This window comes from Arachis hypogaea, chromosome 4 (assembly GCF_003086295.3).
Source record: "Arachis hypogaea cultivar Tifrunner chromosome 4, arahy.Tifrunner.gnm2.J5K5, whole genome shotgun sequence".
NCBI lineage: Eukaryota > Viridiplantae > Streptophyta > Magnoliopsida > Fabales > Fabaceae > Arachis > Arachis hypogaea.
Window position 1 is genome coordinate 91,518,620 of NC_092039.1, and position 16,785 is coordinate 91,535,404.

The 16,785-nt window shown below is 33.8% G+C and overlaps 1 protein-coding gene and 1 long non-coding RNA gene across 9 annotated transcripts; one reads left to right on the top strand and one right to left on the bottom strand.

The window, feature by feature from the left end:
• Positions 1–1,304: 1,304 nt before the first annotated feature.
• Positions 1,305–2,882, bottom strand: LOC112796974 (uncharacterized). The gene is made up of 2 exons (XR_003199533.3): positions 2,506–2,882; positions 1,305–1,505 (listed from the first exon to the last, which is right to left on the bottom strand). It is a non-coding gene; the product is annotated as an uncharacterized lncRNA (long non-coding RNA).
• Positions 2,504–13,945, top strand: LOC112796973 (uncharacterized). Of its 8 annotated transcripts, XR_011881230.1 has the most exons (21): positions 2,504–3,379; positions 3,784–4,002; positions 4,201–4,309; positions 4,398–4,772; positions 4,891–4,946; positions 5,431–5,638; positions 5,721–5,776; positions 5,983–6,232; positions 6,334–6,497; positions 6,606–6,733; positions 6,811–6,912; positions 7,744–7,885; positions 8,076–8,162; positions 8,238–8,399; positions 9,387–9,740; positions 10,527–10,633; positions 10,707–10,825; positions 11,033–11,127; positions 11,738–12,027; positions 12,717–12,932; positions 13,335–13,945. XR_011881230.1 is itself a non-coding variant. In XM_025839678.3 (20 exons), exons 1-20 carry the CDS (start codon positions 3,335–3,337, stop codon positions 13,740–13,742), a joined length of 3,597 nt encoding a protein of 1,198 aa, XP_025695463.1. In that variant the 5' UTR covers positions 2,504–3,334; the 3' UTR covers positions 13,743–13,945. The 8 variants fall into 8 exon arrangements, 7 of the variants coding, with proteins under 7 accessions (XP_025695463.1, XP_072091810.1, XP_025695464.1 ...); XM_025839678.3 differs by lacking the exon at positions 11,033–11,127; XM_072235709.1 differs by lacking the exon at positions 11,033–11,127 and having other exon boundaries at positions 13,422–13,945.
• The last annotated feature ends 2,840 nt before the right edge of the window (positions 13,946–16,785 follow it).

Genomic DNA, 16,785 nt, shown 5'->3' on the forward strand with positions numbered 1-16,785 from the left:
TCTGGTTACATCACTCAACCGGATCGGTTATAAGTCCGGTTCACCGATTTTCCGATCGAACCGGCCGGTCCGGTCCGGTTCCGGTCCGGTTCTTACAACTATGAATGGAATGTAGCAAGTTATTATCGAATGTGTGAATTTTGTTTGTTCTATTCTTTTTAGATAGTGTACATGTTAACATTTAATTTGGTCAACTAAACTTACGTATAAATCACTCACCCAAAAAAAAAAAAAACTTACATATAAATCTTAATTTAATCTCTTAAATTTTATTTGCATTAATTTAGTCTTTAAATTTTATAAATATGACTCAATATTTATTTGAGTATCATTAAATTAATAAAAAAATTTAATAAAAAATATATTTTTAAATTTTTTAATATTGACAAATTTCTAATAACAAAATAAAAGAATTAAAATATAAAAAAATATTTTTTTAAAGAAAATTACAATTTACATTTTTTTAAAGAAATTTTTAAAAAAAATATTTTTTACATAATAAATACACAAAAAATATTTTTATATTATTATACCTAAATATAATTAATAGATAAAAAAAATTTATATGAAATATTTAAAAAAAATTATTTTAAAACAATCTATTAAAAAAGATAACTAAAATGAAAATCTTTTCATAAAAATTCATTCAAACAAGTTCTCGTATTAATAATTTACATCACACAAATGTTAAATGGTGCTAACATAGATAGCGAAATACCAAGTTAAAATCTGTAAAATAATATTGATTTGATTTTGACATTCAAATAATTCAAAATATCATATAGGTTGTTTTGAAAGAAAAATTTTAATAATATCACTTTTGAACGATCCAAATACTAAAACTAAACGATGTTAAATTTCAAGTGGCATACTACCATTTAATTATTTATAACAGCGTTTCATTAATATTTATGTATTAAAAATTGTTCTAAAATCTAACATAAATCACTTCATAAAATTTAGAGACTAAATAAAAATAATTAAAATTTTGAAGATTAAACTCAATATTGTCTCCATATTATATAGTAGAGGACTTAGGATCCGTTTAGAAATGTTTAAAAATTAATTTTTTAAATTTTTAATTTATAAAAAATAATAGTATTAATATTTGGTGTAATTTTTAAAATTAAATTATAGATTTTTTTTAGTGACTAAATTGTAGATTTCTAATAAATTATTTAAATGTTTATGGAGAAATTAAAAAAAAAAGACTTTTTTAGAATAAAATTTTTTTATCACGTTTTTTTAAAATAAACACTTTTAAAATTAAACAAATAAACACAAAATAACTTATTTATAAGCTATTTTTAACATAAATATTTATTGTTTAAGCTATTTTTTTAAAAAAAATTAATTAAGTTGTTTATCAAAATTGTGAAAACCAGACTAGTCAATAAACCAATAAAATTACTAGGGCTGCACATGGATCGAATCGGATCGGATATAGCCTAAAATTCTATCCGATCTGCACTGCACTCATAGGATCGGATACGATATCCGCATATCTGCATAATTAAAAAAAACTATTTTAAGATTCTATTCGACTGTTTTAACAAAAAAAATATCCAGAGAATTTATTTTTTATCTGTTTAAGTTTATTTATTTACTCCTAAAATATTATCAATAATAGTTTTTTGGAATAACAAAAATAAAATAATAACACAAGATTTAAGTTTAATTATTCTAAGTTGAAATATAATATAAAAAATTAAAAACAAAATAGCATAAAATTCATAAAATAACACACTAAAATTCATATCACATTAGGATTTATTTTCTTAAACTATGCTATTTATATGTGATGTGCGGATATGCGGATTTGCGGATCGAATCCGCGGATATCGTTGCCGAAACCGCAATCCGATCCTACCATAGTGCGGATCGGATCCAATCCGATCCGATGACTCTGCAGATCGGATAATATTCGCAAAATTCGGATTGAATGCGGATAAATACCACGGATATGCGGATGTTATCCTATCCACGTGCAGCCCTAAAAATTACTAGTTCAAAAATTCACTAGTTCAACTAAAGTTTAATTGGTTCAACCGGTTTAACTAAATATCACCGCGCTTACCAAAAAAAATTAACTCAGCTTACAAACTTTCATCACAGTGCTTACAAAACTACTCAGCAAACAAAAAATTTATGAATAGAATTAAGTCAATTAACTCAGCAACAGAATTATCGCAGTGCTTATGAACAAAATTATGAATAAAATTATGAACAGCAAATAGAAATTTTATGAACAAAATTAACAAACTACACAGTATTTAATATTATCATTGTTTATGAACAAATATGAACAAAATTATGAACACCAAACAAAAATTTTATGAACAAAATTTACAAACTACACAGCATTCAATATTATCAGTGCTTATGAACAAGTATGAATAAAAAAAAATGAACAAAATTATGAACAGCAAAGTGACTGTGTTTAACAAACTACACAGCATTTAATATTCTCAATATTTAATGTTCTCAATTTATCACAGTACTCACCGGCTGAGAGGAGGAAGGGCAGTGACAGAAACACAACGGCAACACAGAGAGAGAGAGAGAGAGCTCGAACAGAGGAGATCGCCAACGAGCTTCCAAACGACGGCGAGGGAGCTTCCAATCACGGCGACACAGCTTCCTACGACGGCGACGGATCTTCCTACGGTGGCGGTGGAGGCTGCGTGGCTGTGGGGTTGCCGGGAGCTGCAGTGGCTGCGGCCTGCGGGGGCTGCGTGGCTGCAGTGGTGGCAGAGATTGCGGTGGCTGCGGGCGGCGGGCTGCAGTGCTGGGTGGCTGGGGACTAGGTTTACTTGATGCTGTGTAGTTTGAGAGAGGACAGAGGAGAGGATAGTTGATGATGGGTGACTGTGTGTGGCTGCGTTGGTTTCATTCTTTAGTTTCAGGGTTTTGCTGTTTTGGATTTTTTTTTTTTCTAAAGCACAAAACGGCGCCGTTTTGGGAGGATGACGGAATCGAGAGACCTTTAAAAAGCTGGCTGGTTCACTGGCTAACTGTCAGTTCGACCAATTTTTTAACCAATTTTTTTCAGACGGTTTTTAGACCTAACCGAATCGGCCTAATGACTGGTTCTCAAAACAATGCTGTTTAAAATATTTTTAAAACAAACGCCATATCCGTGACTTTTAAAATATTTTTTCTGCATTTAAAATTTTAAATTAAAAAAAAAAGACAACAGTTTCATTTTAGTTTTGATTTGAGCAAAATTCCCGCCTCTCCCTCTGCTCAGTGTTTCTGATTCACGAAGCTTAATAAGATGATCTTAAAAAGCGACCATTAGCTTGATTAGGGATTCCTTCATTCTCTTCTCAGAATGAAATCCTCTTACAGAGTCAACAAACACGATGCTGCATTCAAGGTTTTTTTTTTTCTTTTCTTTTCTTTTTTGATTTTTGAAGCCCCTCAAAAACAAAGCAATGTGAGTTGTGATTTTCTGGCTCACGAGTTCTAACACTGTTTGTTCCCCGAGGATGGAGAAACTGTGAGCTAAGTAAAACTTTCACCTTAAGTTTGCTGACTGAGTAGAACTTATTCCCCCCAAATTTATTTATTTTTTATCTTTCTTATAAAAGAAATCAATGTGGAATCATTTTAGAACCTCAAACCCTTGTTTCGTGATAAATTTGAGTTCAAAATTATCTGCTAATTAATAATTTGCGTGTTCGGTACTCGGTAGTGCTGACTAGTGACTACTTATATTGTTACAAAACTAAGAGTTAATTTCTAAATGAATTCTTTTTATTCTTATTTCTTTATTTGCAGCTGGGTTTGGAGGAGGTAATCGGATTGACGACAAAAAACGGCAATGGGTTAGCTTCAAGTGGCTTGAGTTCCAAATGTGCTTATTTGGCTGGTTCCGTAGTGGTTGTTTATGATGTGAACTTAGGTACTCAGTCACACCTAATGGTGTCTTATAGATTGCCAAAGCCTTTGAGTTGTGTGGCTATGTCACGAGATGGGCACTTTGTTGCGGCTGGAGAGGTGAGAATCAACTCTTTTAATTTGATCTTGGTAGCAGTATTCTGTTTGTAAGGTCACTTGTTCACACAAAGGAGTGCGCCGCAAACAGTTCATGACCTGTGAATAAATATAGCTTCCAGTTTATTTGAGAATGTTAGTACAAAGGTGGTGCTTCTTTAGAAAGACCACGTCCAACAAGAATCTAACTAGGTCTTGCAGGCAGGAAGCCAGAGCTCAGTACTAATATGGGATTCTTCTACTTCGTCCATTATCTCTGAACTGAAAGGTCATCTATATGGAGTCGCATGCATCTGCTTCTCACCTAATGGTTGGTTACACTTTTGCCAAATATATGATTTTCTTAATTAATTTGATTACCTACTGCTTCTTACTTATTTTATAGTATTCTGTTGCAGGTAAACATTTGGTATCGGTTGGGGGGTATATTTACCTTTGGGAGTGGCGAAGTGGTGAGCTAGTAACAAAGGTTAAAGCAACTTCAGCCTGCTCTACTGTCTCAAATGTCAGCTTCTCATCGGATGCAAAATTAATCATAACTGCTGGAGAAAAGCACTTGAAATTTTGGGTACTTGGATCATCTAGAAGTACACAAATAAATGGAACAAAGGGCAGGTCAGCATCAATAGTGATACATGAAAAGCCAACAAATCTTGCTATTCATAAAGGAAGCTCTTGTATATATATTGCTTCTTCTGTGTGGATAAATAGCAGCTATGATAATTGTAAACAAGCTGGTGATTGCCTTCCAATTTATGCATTGACCAATTCAGGTTTGATTTGGTTCAGAATGAGTCTAAGATTGGCATTTTTGTCGAGATTTTGAGGCATTTGCATTTCTTGAACCAAAATGATTAATTCATTAATATCTCCATTTCTTTCTGTTTTCAGGAATTTTGTACCTTGTTCATTCCAGTTTGTCGCTTAAGAAGTCAGTTACTTTGAAGGTATATCAGTCTGTATCATCTCATAATATGTCAAACCATGTTAAACTTATCTTTTAATAGAGGAAATGGCAGAGGATAAAAGTTTGTTTCATGAGTAACATGCATATAGATTTAAAATACATTTTCTCTGCAGTAATGTTCTAAGTGTAGGCTTGAAATTCCTTATGATGATTCTAGTTTCTAAGATGGCAAACTTCTATTTTGGCCATAACTTAGGCTATCCTAATAATTTATGCCTTGGAATGGAATAAATGTTATTTCTGGGTTTGATTGTGAATTATCTGAAGTGCACAGTTTATATGGTCTTTGTCACTTATTATTTTTACATTATGTACTCTAAATGCATTCAGCAATTCACTTAACAATAGAGTAGAACTGATGAAACCGTTGTGAACCGTACTATATTGAATACGATTATGAAATACTAATACTTATGTTGTTAGTTCCTTGTAAGTTTTCACAATTTTGTAATGATCATTTTCAGGTCCAAAAAGCTTTTGCATTATCAACATCCGGAAAGCTAGTTGCTTGTGCCTGCAACAATGGAGCAGTCCAATTATTTACCCCCATGTCTCTAGAATACCTAGGCAACATATTATATTCAGAGGAAACAGCTATTGAACAGGATTTTCAAAAGCTGCTTGCTCTGCCTGATGCTGTTGCATGTCAGTTTTCAGGCTTAGACAAGCTTGGTGAGTGCTATATATTCAATTTAATAAATTTAATATATTCCTGTATTTCACATTTACATATTCTCTACTTCATACCCTACAGTGGTCATTTATGGAGATCATAGTCTCTACATCTGGGACATCCATGATGTGAATCAGGTAAATAAAATGTTTGTCAATATAATCATGATGAATTTGGTTACCTATTCATGGATCACGATATATTAACTTCTTGCTATCAAGGTTTGTATAAGTTAGTTGCTGACGAAGAAAAAACTTTTCCGAGTATCCTCTAGGCCATAAGGTGCCGTGTAAATTAATATTGGTTAATGCTGAAAAGCGAAAATCCTTTCCTTAATTTCCAGCCTGCCAGATGTTTTGTGCTAGTTTCACATTCCTCATGCATATGGGATATCAAGAATCTATGCTGTGAAAACATCCATGATCCGTCCCTAGCATGCACTGCTCGAGGTTGCTTTGGGGGAGTTTCTTTTGCAACATGCTCTGCTGATGGTACAATTAGGCTGTGGGATCTCTCTTTGCAATCTGATTTATCAAAAGATGCTGAAGAGCGTGATTCATCGAAGATGGAACTATTGAGCTCTTCATACCTAGGTAGCTTATGACTTTAGACAAAAATATCTTAATTCACTTATATAGGTTTATTAGATTATCCTTGTCTCACTATGTTGCACCATTCCTTTCTATTGCTGCAGTAAGTGCAGGAACTTTTGAACGGGATGCAGTTAAGGCAAATCTTTCAAAATCAGGATTTCGGTCACTCGCTGTTAGTTCAGATGGAAAGCATCTAGCTGCTGGTGATTGCAGAGGAAATCTCCATATATATAACCTCCAAACTTCAGATTACACATGTTTTCAGGTTGAGTTCCACATGAGTTCATTTTGAAACTGTCTTGCAGTAAACTATATCTGAAGGTATTCTGCACATTACTTTTTATGGTCACTTATGTTGTCCACATCATTTCAGGGTGCTCATGATGCAGAGATTCTTACATTAAGCTTTAGCCAGGACATGTCTGATGACATTGCAAAAAACAGCTACTTTCTTGCTTCTGGGGGACGAGATTGCATAATCCATCTGTATGATGTGGACAGGTGTGGGTTTGCAAATTTTTAGGCTAGCTAAGTTGGCTGTTTATGCTTGTTAATGACGTTTTGGGTACATCTGGCAGAAACTTTGATCTCATTGGCAGCATCGATGATCATTCAGCTGCAGTGACATCTGTGAATATTACCAGCAACAGTTGCAGGATCCTCAGTTGTAGTGCGGATAGGTATGCTAGTAGAGTTTTGGCTTCAAAAGCATAAAGCATATGCAAATTAAAATTGAAAAATAGATTACGTAAGTTATGCTGAAAAATTGAATTCAAGACTGGGAAACTGAAGCGGTACATCTTAAGATTGAATTATCCAGAAAACAAGTGTTCAAAAAATTTCAAAAAAATCTGACTAATACTACAATTATGAAACTTTCTGTTAGCACATACCGAATACCAAGCCACTGAGTCATGATTCAACGCACACTCTCTAATTCACTCGTTATCAAGCTGGGAAAACATTCATTGAAGGCAAAACAAAAAAACCATTCTTCAATGTGTTATGTGTTATGTCATATGCCTACTTGATTATTGCTCCTATCCTATCAATCACGGATTATGTTGGGTAGTTCTGTATTTATTGAGTGAATATGATTTATGTGAGGACAACTATATATTTTTTTCCATTCTTTGGGTATAAACCACCTGCCATCTATTGGACCAATGCATTTCAGTTGAAAATTTGAAATTACCATTATACCAGTAGCAATGCGCATCACAATTATTATCATTTTGAAATTCAAACATGTAGCATGTATGTAGGACCTGTAATAAATGCGCTGAAATTAGACTACTAGTGTTTAGTTTATCTGAATTGGTCTGAAAGCAGTCTGGTCCACCCCTTTAGGCCACACTTTTTACACTCATGCTTTTTAAGTTGTGCCTTCTGGTTGTGTGCTTATTCCCTTGTTCTATATGGCCATCACTTCTTCACTCCAGCTGTCAATCCTGATACTTTTTATGCGATGTGATTCCCCCTATGATTAAAATAAAGATTCTTTCATACAGTTTCCTAGTTCTCCATGATGTAGTGCAAGCAGAAAATGGTCATAACATTTTACAGCAACATCGTCAAAAGGCTTCAAAATTTGGAACTGTTTATGACATGGCTGTGGATTGGACATGTGAGAATGTTGTCACAGTTGGGCAGGTAAAGTATATGCTTGTAACTTGTTAACCATGGTACACATCAGTTCAAAGTTGGGTTGTTGGTTGTGGAAGCCCTCCCATGTAAATTTTACTACAATTATCCAATTAGTTCTCTTCATCTGTTTAGCCATTTACTCATAATTTGCAGAAGTAGGTCTTTTGATTGCTAATTCAATTATGAGTATTAATAGGATAAGAAGATAAAGATTTTTAACACAGCTTCTCAGAAGCTAATTCGGTCGTACACTCATGACAAAACTTTTGGAGAACCTATAAAGGTGAGCTTTATTATTGGAGAATTACTATGTATATCATCCTAATTATGAGGGGCTGATAATTTTAATTTTTAACAGGTTATAATGGATCCAAGCTGCACTTATGTTGTGTGCTCGTTCTCTAACAAGTCCATCTGCATATATGACTTCAACACTGGAGAGATAGTTGCAAAGGCCATTGGGCATGCTGAAATTGTAACTGGTGTCATCTTCTTGCCTGATTGCAAGCGCATAGTTTCAGTGAGATTCTCTGTGCTTAATGCTCATTTCTATTTACGTTCTCTTAGGTGATTATTTGCATTTTCATTGCGAAAGTTGTGAATCTTTTAGTGCGGAGGGTGGGGGGACTTAGTGAAGTCTTATTCTAAGATAACATTGAAGTATCTTCTTAAATAAAGGACGGTAAAACATATACATGGAGTACTGAAGATAAGCATATAACCATGCAGTTGTTTAAATAAGCACAATATGATGCATTGTGTGGCTAATGGGGAAGAGAACTGTATGCTTGCAAGCTTTCAGATATTAATTGCATTGAAGTAGAAAAAGTAGTCCTTAATACGAATTATTGACTTTCAAGTGGGATCATAATCACAGCAAGTACCATTATTCAAAATGTGAGCTGAAGACCAAAATGAACTACAACAATGGAAAAGTTTCATGGAGTTATGATTGTGAAGTTTCTCATTTTTCTTATTACTTCTGTTGTTTAGGTTTCTAGATAGCCATTACAGGCTTCGGTAAGGATGAAGGTGAGGTCAATTGCATGGACCAAATGACCCTATTGAATTTCACAACCCCATGTAGAAGGTGAAATCTCACTATACTACTATAGAAAGGAAAATTTAAGAAAACTGTAAGGGTTGTTGGGTTGGGAGAAATGTTTTTACATTCATAGGAATGTGAAAATATTTCCATATTTGGTAGAAAATGAAAAGATATTATTCCCAGGAACAATCTTTACCCAAAATTCCCCCCAAAGTACTCCCAGCTTCTACATGGGATTGTGAGATTTCATGGTATCATTTCGTCCATGCAAGTGATATCACCTATTTACTTATTTGTTATTATTGTTGAATGTGCATTAATGCGATAAATGGTTATGTAGTTTACTTTGGAGGCCTAGACCTGCACTTATTTTGGTCTTACTCTTGTCATGATGTTCAAAAAAAATGTTGCTAATACCCACGGCGTTGTAACAAATATCAACATATTATTTGTATTCAGGTAGATGGTGATGGGTGTATTTTTGTATGGAAATTGCCTGCCCCACTGTCTTCTAAGATATTGAGGAGAATAATGGAAAGAACTGATCCATTGGGTACAAGGAATTTAGCTCAGCCTCTCTCTTTTGGTCATATATGTAGTGCAGTGGATTGTCAGAACTCCAAGGTCAATCTTGAGGGTATGCAGTCATTATGGAACAACACTCAAAGCTGGGATGGATTACTTTGCCCAAAGAGTTGTCATAAAGAGGCTTCATCTTTTAAATTTAGCATTTCTAGACTTCCAAGATGGGCACAATCAAAAGTGACCAGCCCCAACTCTGTCTTCAAGAATCTTAACAATACTTCATTAGAGGTATCTGTACTCTCACTTTGAACTATTTATTTTCCCTTTCCTAGAAACTCCATTTCATTATAGCTCCACTCCCCTGGGTTGAATATTTCCATCCTTAAAGAATATAACTGTGTAAAATGGTTGTTTAAGGCTGCAAATTTGTCAGTTGACATTTCATTTTTAAAATTTCCATAGAAAACCTATTCCTTAGAATCAAATTAAACCTTGAATGAAATTTGAAATTGGGCTAAGGTAGTATGTCAATGCCATGGATACATTCGAAAATTCTTTGTCCACTTTGAATCAGCCATGATTGAAGTTTCAGGTATTGGAGTTGAGCATTAACAAAGTTCAATTTTGCTTCTTTTTTTTTTTTTAAATGAAAAATAATAATTTGCCTTTGCTTGGGATATTTCTTTTTCTCATAAAGTTGCACCAACCTAGGCATATATCAAATCCAAACCTACATTTGTGGATACTTTTTTGGGAGAGCTTTCATCCAAATGGTCATGAGAGCATTGTCTAAACCCTAAACAACACCAGTTCAAGCTGCTGCTGTAAGGGTGTGAATCTTGAGAGTTTCTACTGCACACATGCCTGGTGCTGGAACAGAAGGGAGGGTGCGAATCTTTGTTGTTTATAAAACTAGGCTTAAGATCATTTTGTAATTGTGTCATGCACTCATGCCTACATGTAGGTGCTGGAACAAAAGGGATCCCTCTCTGCCCTTGATGGTACTCTCTGCATTATAATTTGGACCAAGCAGTTATTTTTCTAATATTTTTTTCCTGCCTTGATAATGATCAGGCAGATAGTACTTCATCCCCAGAAGTTCAAATGCCATCTGATGATGATTCTTCATTGCCAAAGACTCTGAAATCTCAATGTTCTTCAACCCCTTACAGAAGTTTTAGGTAGGTATTAAATCTGAGTCCTGAAATTCTCGTACTATATTAGTTCTTTGCTCATAACTCACTGTAATTTCAGCAATATTGCTTTGGACAACCAGTGGCGTGCTGTTTACACTGTTTGCATGGACTCTCTTTCCTCCCCGGAAATGCACAATCTTATGAACACAAAGTTTCAAGGGATTCCCTTAAGTTTAAGTGAGTCCAACCATTTTCCTCAGACCTCATTCTTCTAAATATTCATGTTTACTGCTGAGAGCAAATAAGACTTACTCTAGTCAACCAAGTTTTGTTTCAAATTTGGTTTGGAGAATATGATTATAATGACAAAAGGTATTGAAAGTTTGTACTAACGTAAACCTTCAGGCTATAGACTGTAATTTCTTGTATCTGACTTTTTTGAAGCGAAGGGGAGCCTCGGAGCAGCGGATGAGTTGTCTCCACGTGACCTCAAGGTCACGGGTTCAAGCCGTGGAAACAGCCACTGATATAATTATCAGGTTAGGCTGCGTACATTACAACCTTGGTTGCGGCCCTTTCCCGGACCCTGCGTTAAACGCGGGACGCTTGTGCACCGGGTTGCCCTTTGACTTTTTTGAAGCATTATAGTTAGTAGGGGTCTGGTATTGCTTGTGGTGTGGTTTGCAAATTTTGTGTCTGAGACTTGAGACTGAATAATTTGTAGGAATTATTACTGTTATTTTCTTTGTAAGTGATTCATCTTATTAACTAGTAATATCCAAGTATGATAACTTGAGTTAATGTCTTGGATATTTGGCTAAGGAGGCTGGCTTCACTACATGATTACATGCTCTTGACATTAGGAACTTTTAATTCAAAATAAGATTGCACAGTGGATTATATCATAAATTATTACTTCATTTTGAGATCCGTCCTCTGTGTGACTTTAAGCTTTGGCACACTCTGCAGCATCCCCTTCTGTAGGATATTCCTACGGGCTGCAGCAGGAAATAGCATGCCCTATGTGAGTTTGGCTCCTTGGATAGTCTATTCAAGGCTTACCATGGGGTTATGATTTTGACATAAAGTACCAAGCATTGCAGCCAAAGAAAATATACAACTAACTTTTATAAATATTGTTTATGGCAGAACAGGATAAGGCTGCAATTAGGAAGGACCAGAATTCATTAGGTTTCAGTAGCCATTGTGAAAATGAAGAGTTGGGTGTTGTTTCAGAAGAGCAAGTTGACTTCAATAATAGTTGTATTTCTTCTTTGTCTTCTGAAGAAATTTCTGATATAAAAGCAGAGCAGCTCCATTTAGATGAATCTGTAAGTGAGTCAAAACCAATTCTTGAAGCTAACATTGGCAGTTTGCATTGTGAAGAAGACAGTGATATGTTTAAGCAACATTTTGGCAGCTTATCAAATACACACAAGGTTTGTCTTCTTTCATGAAATAATGATGTCATATTAGGCTATTTCTTGGAAGCATAAAGGATTTAAAAGTGTAAGAAAACTCTTATGTCCATTACTTTGAATTAGTCTCTTGGTTTTATTTGTCTTATTCTTATTCTCGGGAAATACTTATTAAGCTGCCCATTATAAAACTGAGAATATAGGTTGGCAATTGAGCTAGTTTATAACTAGCTTTAGTAGAAATTAATGCCTAGCTTATAAAATATATTGCTGGTTCTTCTTTTTAGACAGTGATGATCCCGACTAATGGAACCGATGAGGAACTGTCAGTTCTGAACGTTTCTTGCATTGTCTTGGAAAAATATTGAAAATGACCGGTGGATGACAAACTGATTATATTTAGGAAAAGGGATTTACGCATCTAATATGTAATATAGAAATAACACTATAATAGGACTAAGCATAAGTGACGTTTTTTCTCTAACTATGAAGTTATTGGCAACAATATTCATGGCCTGTTAATTGGTGAAAAGTTGAGGGTTTGAGCGGGGTTAATTTCTTGCCAAAACCGAGCCTTCTTTGCGGAGAAAATTGTCACAAATTTTGGATAATAAAGATACACTTGAACTACTCTACAACTTGAGTTATTTTCTCTCTAGATTAGACCACATTAGCTAAGTATTTTGAGCTCTTTTAATGGTTATGTGCAGACAGAGTCAAGAAATTCGGTAGTTAGAAGGTTTTCTACAAGGTATGTTGTGCAGCAGGATTACCCAGGAGATTGCAAGAGAGTATTTATCAGTCCTGTCAGACATATAACTAATAAAAGCATGAACTCTGAGGAAAAAGCTGCAAATTATACCCTATCCAAAAACAGATCCTTGCAGGACAACGAAATTGACGAATTAAGAAATTCTTCTAAGCAGGTATACGAGTTTTTATGCGGATAAACAAAACTAGCCCTTTAATCAACCAAACTGCAATTGAAGCACTTATAAAAATATTGGTATTGGTACAAAATGGATAACTATTCTGTTCTTTAAAGTTAAATTACCCCTTATATGTGATATAATCATAGTTGGTACCTAGCATTGCTTAGCTCACTTAATGACACTTCATGTCTTCATATAAACTTCATAAGTTGCACAGTAACTATATTAACACAGCTGGTAGTATTATATATATATATATGTGCATCATGATTCTGGTTCATTCTTTTAATACCAATTCATAATGATGGTATTTGGAGATCCCCTTAATTATTTATGAACAATAAGACCATGAATGACCTAAGCTTAAATATTTGCTGTTCTAAATGTCTGTTGTAGGACCCCAAGAATTCACCACATAGTTTATTAGATTTAATATATGAATTAGACAAATGCCCTCCTGAGGAAAGTTCAACTGATAATAAGGTGCAAGAAGGAAGCAATGAGACACAAGGTGTTTTTGAAGGGAATGAAGTAGCAGAGACCATATCTGCATGCAAAGAAGCATTTGGTAGCTTGGATGCTGCAGCCGAGAGTGTGGTGCAATTGTTGTCGAAATTAGAAAAATGCGACGGAGGCGAAGCTTCCGGGGGAGCTGGGGCTCAATTTTTGAATGAGGCATCTCAGCTACTTCCACTCATTATTGAGAAAGTCAATGCAGTTTCTAAATTGGTGGAATGCAGGAAGCATGGTAAGCAAGGAAATAGACTAGGTGTTCCAGAATTGGATCAATTGTTTGCAAGTTAGCTCAAGCTATAGGTAATAAATAGTATATCTGATAAAAAGTGTTGGAATGCTAAAGAAACATAGCAGCATCCATTAAATATGGTTAATTTAGTTTCACCTACAGAATAGAATGCTCCTTTTACTTGCATGTTCAACAATCAACATTATGCCCCAAGTAGATATGCTAATTACCAAAGAAGAAATAATCATATTAATTTCTAGCATGGGAAAATGATTGCATAATTTATTGCACGAAGCTGAACTAGTAAATACCAATACTGCAATGTTTTCCTATTCTCTTTGCAAGGAATAGGAAGAAACAAAATACAACCCAAACCCAAACAAAGTTCCTTATCCTTAGTAGTAGTTTTATTTTATGTTCTATTAAGTTGTCATAATATCTTGTAATCAAGTCAAGGGTCAAGAATGACATCTTTGTAGTGATAGGGTTTGCGGTAGATTTGTTGAGAAATTGTAATACAAGTCTTGAAAAAACCATCACCACAAAAGCTAGCTCCTATGCTAGGAGAACTCAAGATCGTATAATACTCTTTTTTCAGATATCAAATGTGATAAATTTGTTAAACATATCATAGTTGAGTGTGTCCTTTAATCTCCCTTTGTTGAAACTCATTCCTCATGACTCATGAGATTTGTCTAAAGTGTTTTTTGAATTTGAGCAAACAAAATAAACTGGCTTATCCCAAGAATTTCTCCTTTCGAGGGCTTGTTGAACTTAGTTCCTTAATGGCATAGTCCAACTTATATGCCTTACTACTATTAAACAAATTAAGTGAAAAGAATGGCTTAAGAGCAAAAAGCTAAAGCCCACCTATTGAACATGAATTTGGTAAACGGGTTTTGATGAATGCGGAAAGTTCCTCCAATTTATGGCTTTGTCTTGGATTTATGATACGAGAGTCTTATATGTCAAGCTTAGAAAGAAAACCAAGATAAAAAGAAAGAAAGCGGAGTCACAAACCGAGTTGTTTTGGGTAGTTTAATTAAAGCTTTTTATTTTCCCCTCTTTTAAATCTACAAAGGCCGTTGAATAATTATGTAAAAGTTGTAAAACAAAAGAGTTATTCGAGTCTCAAATCTTAACATCTAAGTAAGCAAACATCTATTTTCAGTTATTTATCTGAAGATAAAGTTAATCTCTTTCGATATACTATTATTAGGGTAAAAGGCTATTTAAGTGGTACGTTGTTAGATTGAGAGAAATAACTCAATAATGGAGCCTAATATTAGAAACTAAAATATACAATTTGCTACGATTTATTAATGCGCTATATTGATGACTCTTAAATACTATATAGTTACGCATAATATAGGGCGGTTTTACTCTTAAATTCAAAATCTCATTCAACAATTCTTGTAAGCATATAAATTCAATGTGAAAATGAAAATATATATATCCTAAACATTTCTCTAACATTATTCCTTACACAATCATTAGTAGTTTAATGTAAGTCCTCTTTTTTTCTTCGTGTCCAGCTTGATCGGTCTCTCTCCACTTTATCATTAGAAAGAAAAAGTGGCTGAAGCAAAAGCAAAGATAATCTTTTCTTTATTTATTCATTTTTTTTTATTTTTACCCTATCCTTTCAACTTTTAAAACTAATTCCATTGATGATTTTCATGCATTTTGAATACAATACTTACTATACAATATAGGTATGCTACCTATCTCACCTCCTACATTGTTTATCTTATCTTACCCCTTTTTTCCTTCTCTCTCTCTTGCATTTTCAAGGTTTTGCAGTGACTAATGTTGCTCATACACTTAAAATATTAGCCATACATTGCCCTATATTCAAAATATTTTATAAATCCCTAGGAAGGTATCCCTAGAAATCACTCTCTTCTATACTTATATGCCTTCTTTGTCTTGCTTTACTTAGTAACATGCCAAACTTTACATTCTCTATTGGGATTATATTCCTTCATTATAAATGCATTAATGTAGATAGTATATATCCCACATTCCCTTATATTATCTAAGGCTATGATAGGTATATGAACTCGTGGGGTTCAACTATAATACTTTAATTTAATTTCTTCTATGACAAACAAATCTAACTACTCATGTGTAATCTAATTGCCCAACAAGTGCGCAATCATAGCCATTTTGAGGCACTGTCCCAGTATATATATAAATTTATTACAAATTTAAATTACATTTAAAAATTTATTATTAGTCAATGTATTATTATATATAGAGGTAAAATTTTAATTCTTAAAACTTAGTCAATGAATTATAGACTATAATTCAAGTGACAGAATTTCTCTTTACTCACATATATATTGCGGATTCGAGTATAAATCGAAAATAATCTTCGGTTTACAAAATCGAAAATGCATAAAGACCGTTCGTTTGAGGCCATTTAGTTGGATGCATGCCATGTGGAGTGATTAGCGGCTAAAAAGGAGGGTTTATATTTCGGATATGTTTGACATCCATTAATTAAACCATTTCCTTGTTAATATGTTCAATAAAATTTTATATAAATATTTAATCATATATTATTATACTAGTCCAAAATTTGATTCAACTATTCAATAACATAATTTTTTTACAAACATAAACATCTAATTGAATAATGATATAAAGTTATAAACTCTTTCCAGTCTCTTATACTTTTAGGGCATAATAACTAGTCTGTTAAAAAAATATTTATTGTGGTCATAACTCATAATATTATTGTGAAGTAAATGCTGCCAAAATAATGAATCCCATGATAAGGGGCAAGATGGCAAAATGTGAATGAAGTTTTTAGCGCAGAGACATATTGGGTCCAATATGGGGGCTTTGTTACTTTAAAGTGCTCTATCATTCTCTGCATTTGTTTTTATATTCACAAAAACAAAATAAAAAGCCTCTGATTTATATTGTGATGTATATGTATGTGGGGTAAAGTACCCTCAATTAGATTGTCCTTTTGCATCAAATTTTTCCTTTGTAATCATGAGTTTCTTCCTTTTCTTTTTTATTTTTTTCCCTCCCTCTTCTTTTTCTTTTTGATTTCATACATTTAGGCATGGTTTTGTACAGTGACTTAAT

Bases quoted from the DNA above. Each gene is read 5' to 3' on its own strand.
- LOC112796973 (XM_025839678.3), top strand. From the start codon at position 3,335: ATGAAATCCTCTTACAGAGTCAACAAACACGATGCTGCATTCAAG. The intron at 5,777-5,982 runs GTAAATAAAATG...CTTAATTTCCAG, and splicing joins ACATCCATGATGTGAATCAG to CCTGCCAGATGTTTTGTGCT. The intron at 9,741-10,526 runs GTATCTGTACTC...GATAATGATCAG, and splicing joins TTAACAATACTTCATTAGAG to GCAGATAGTACTTCATCCCC.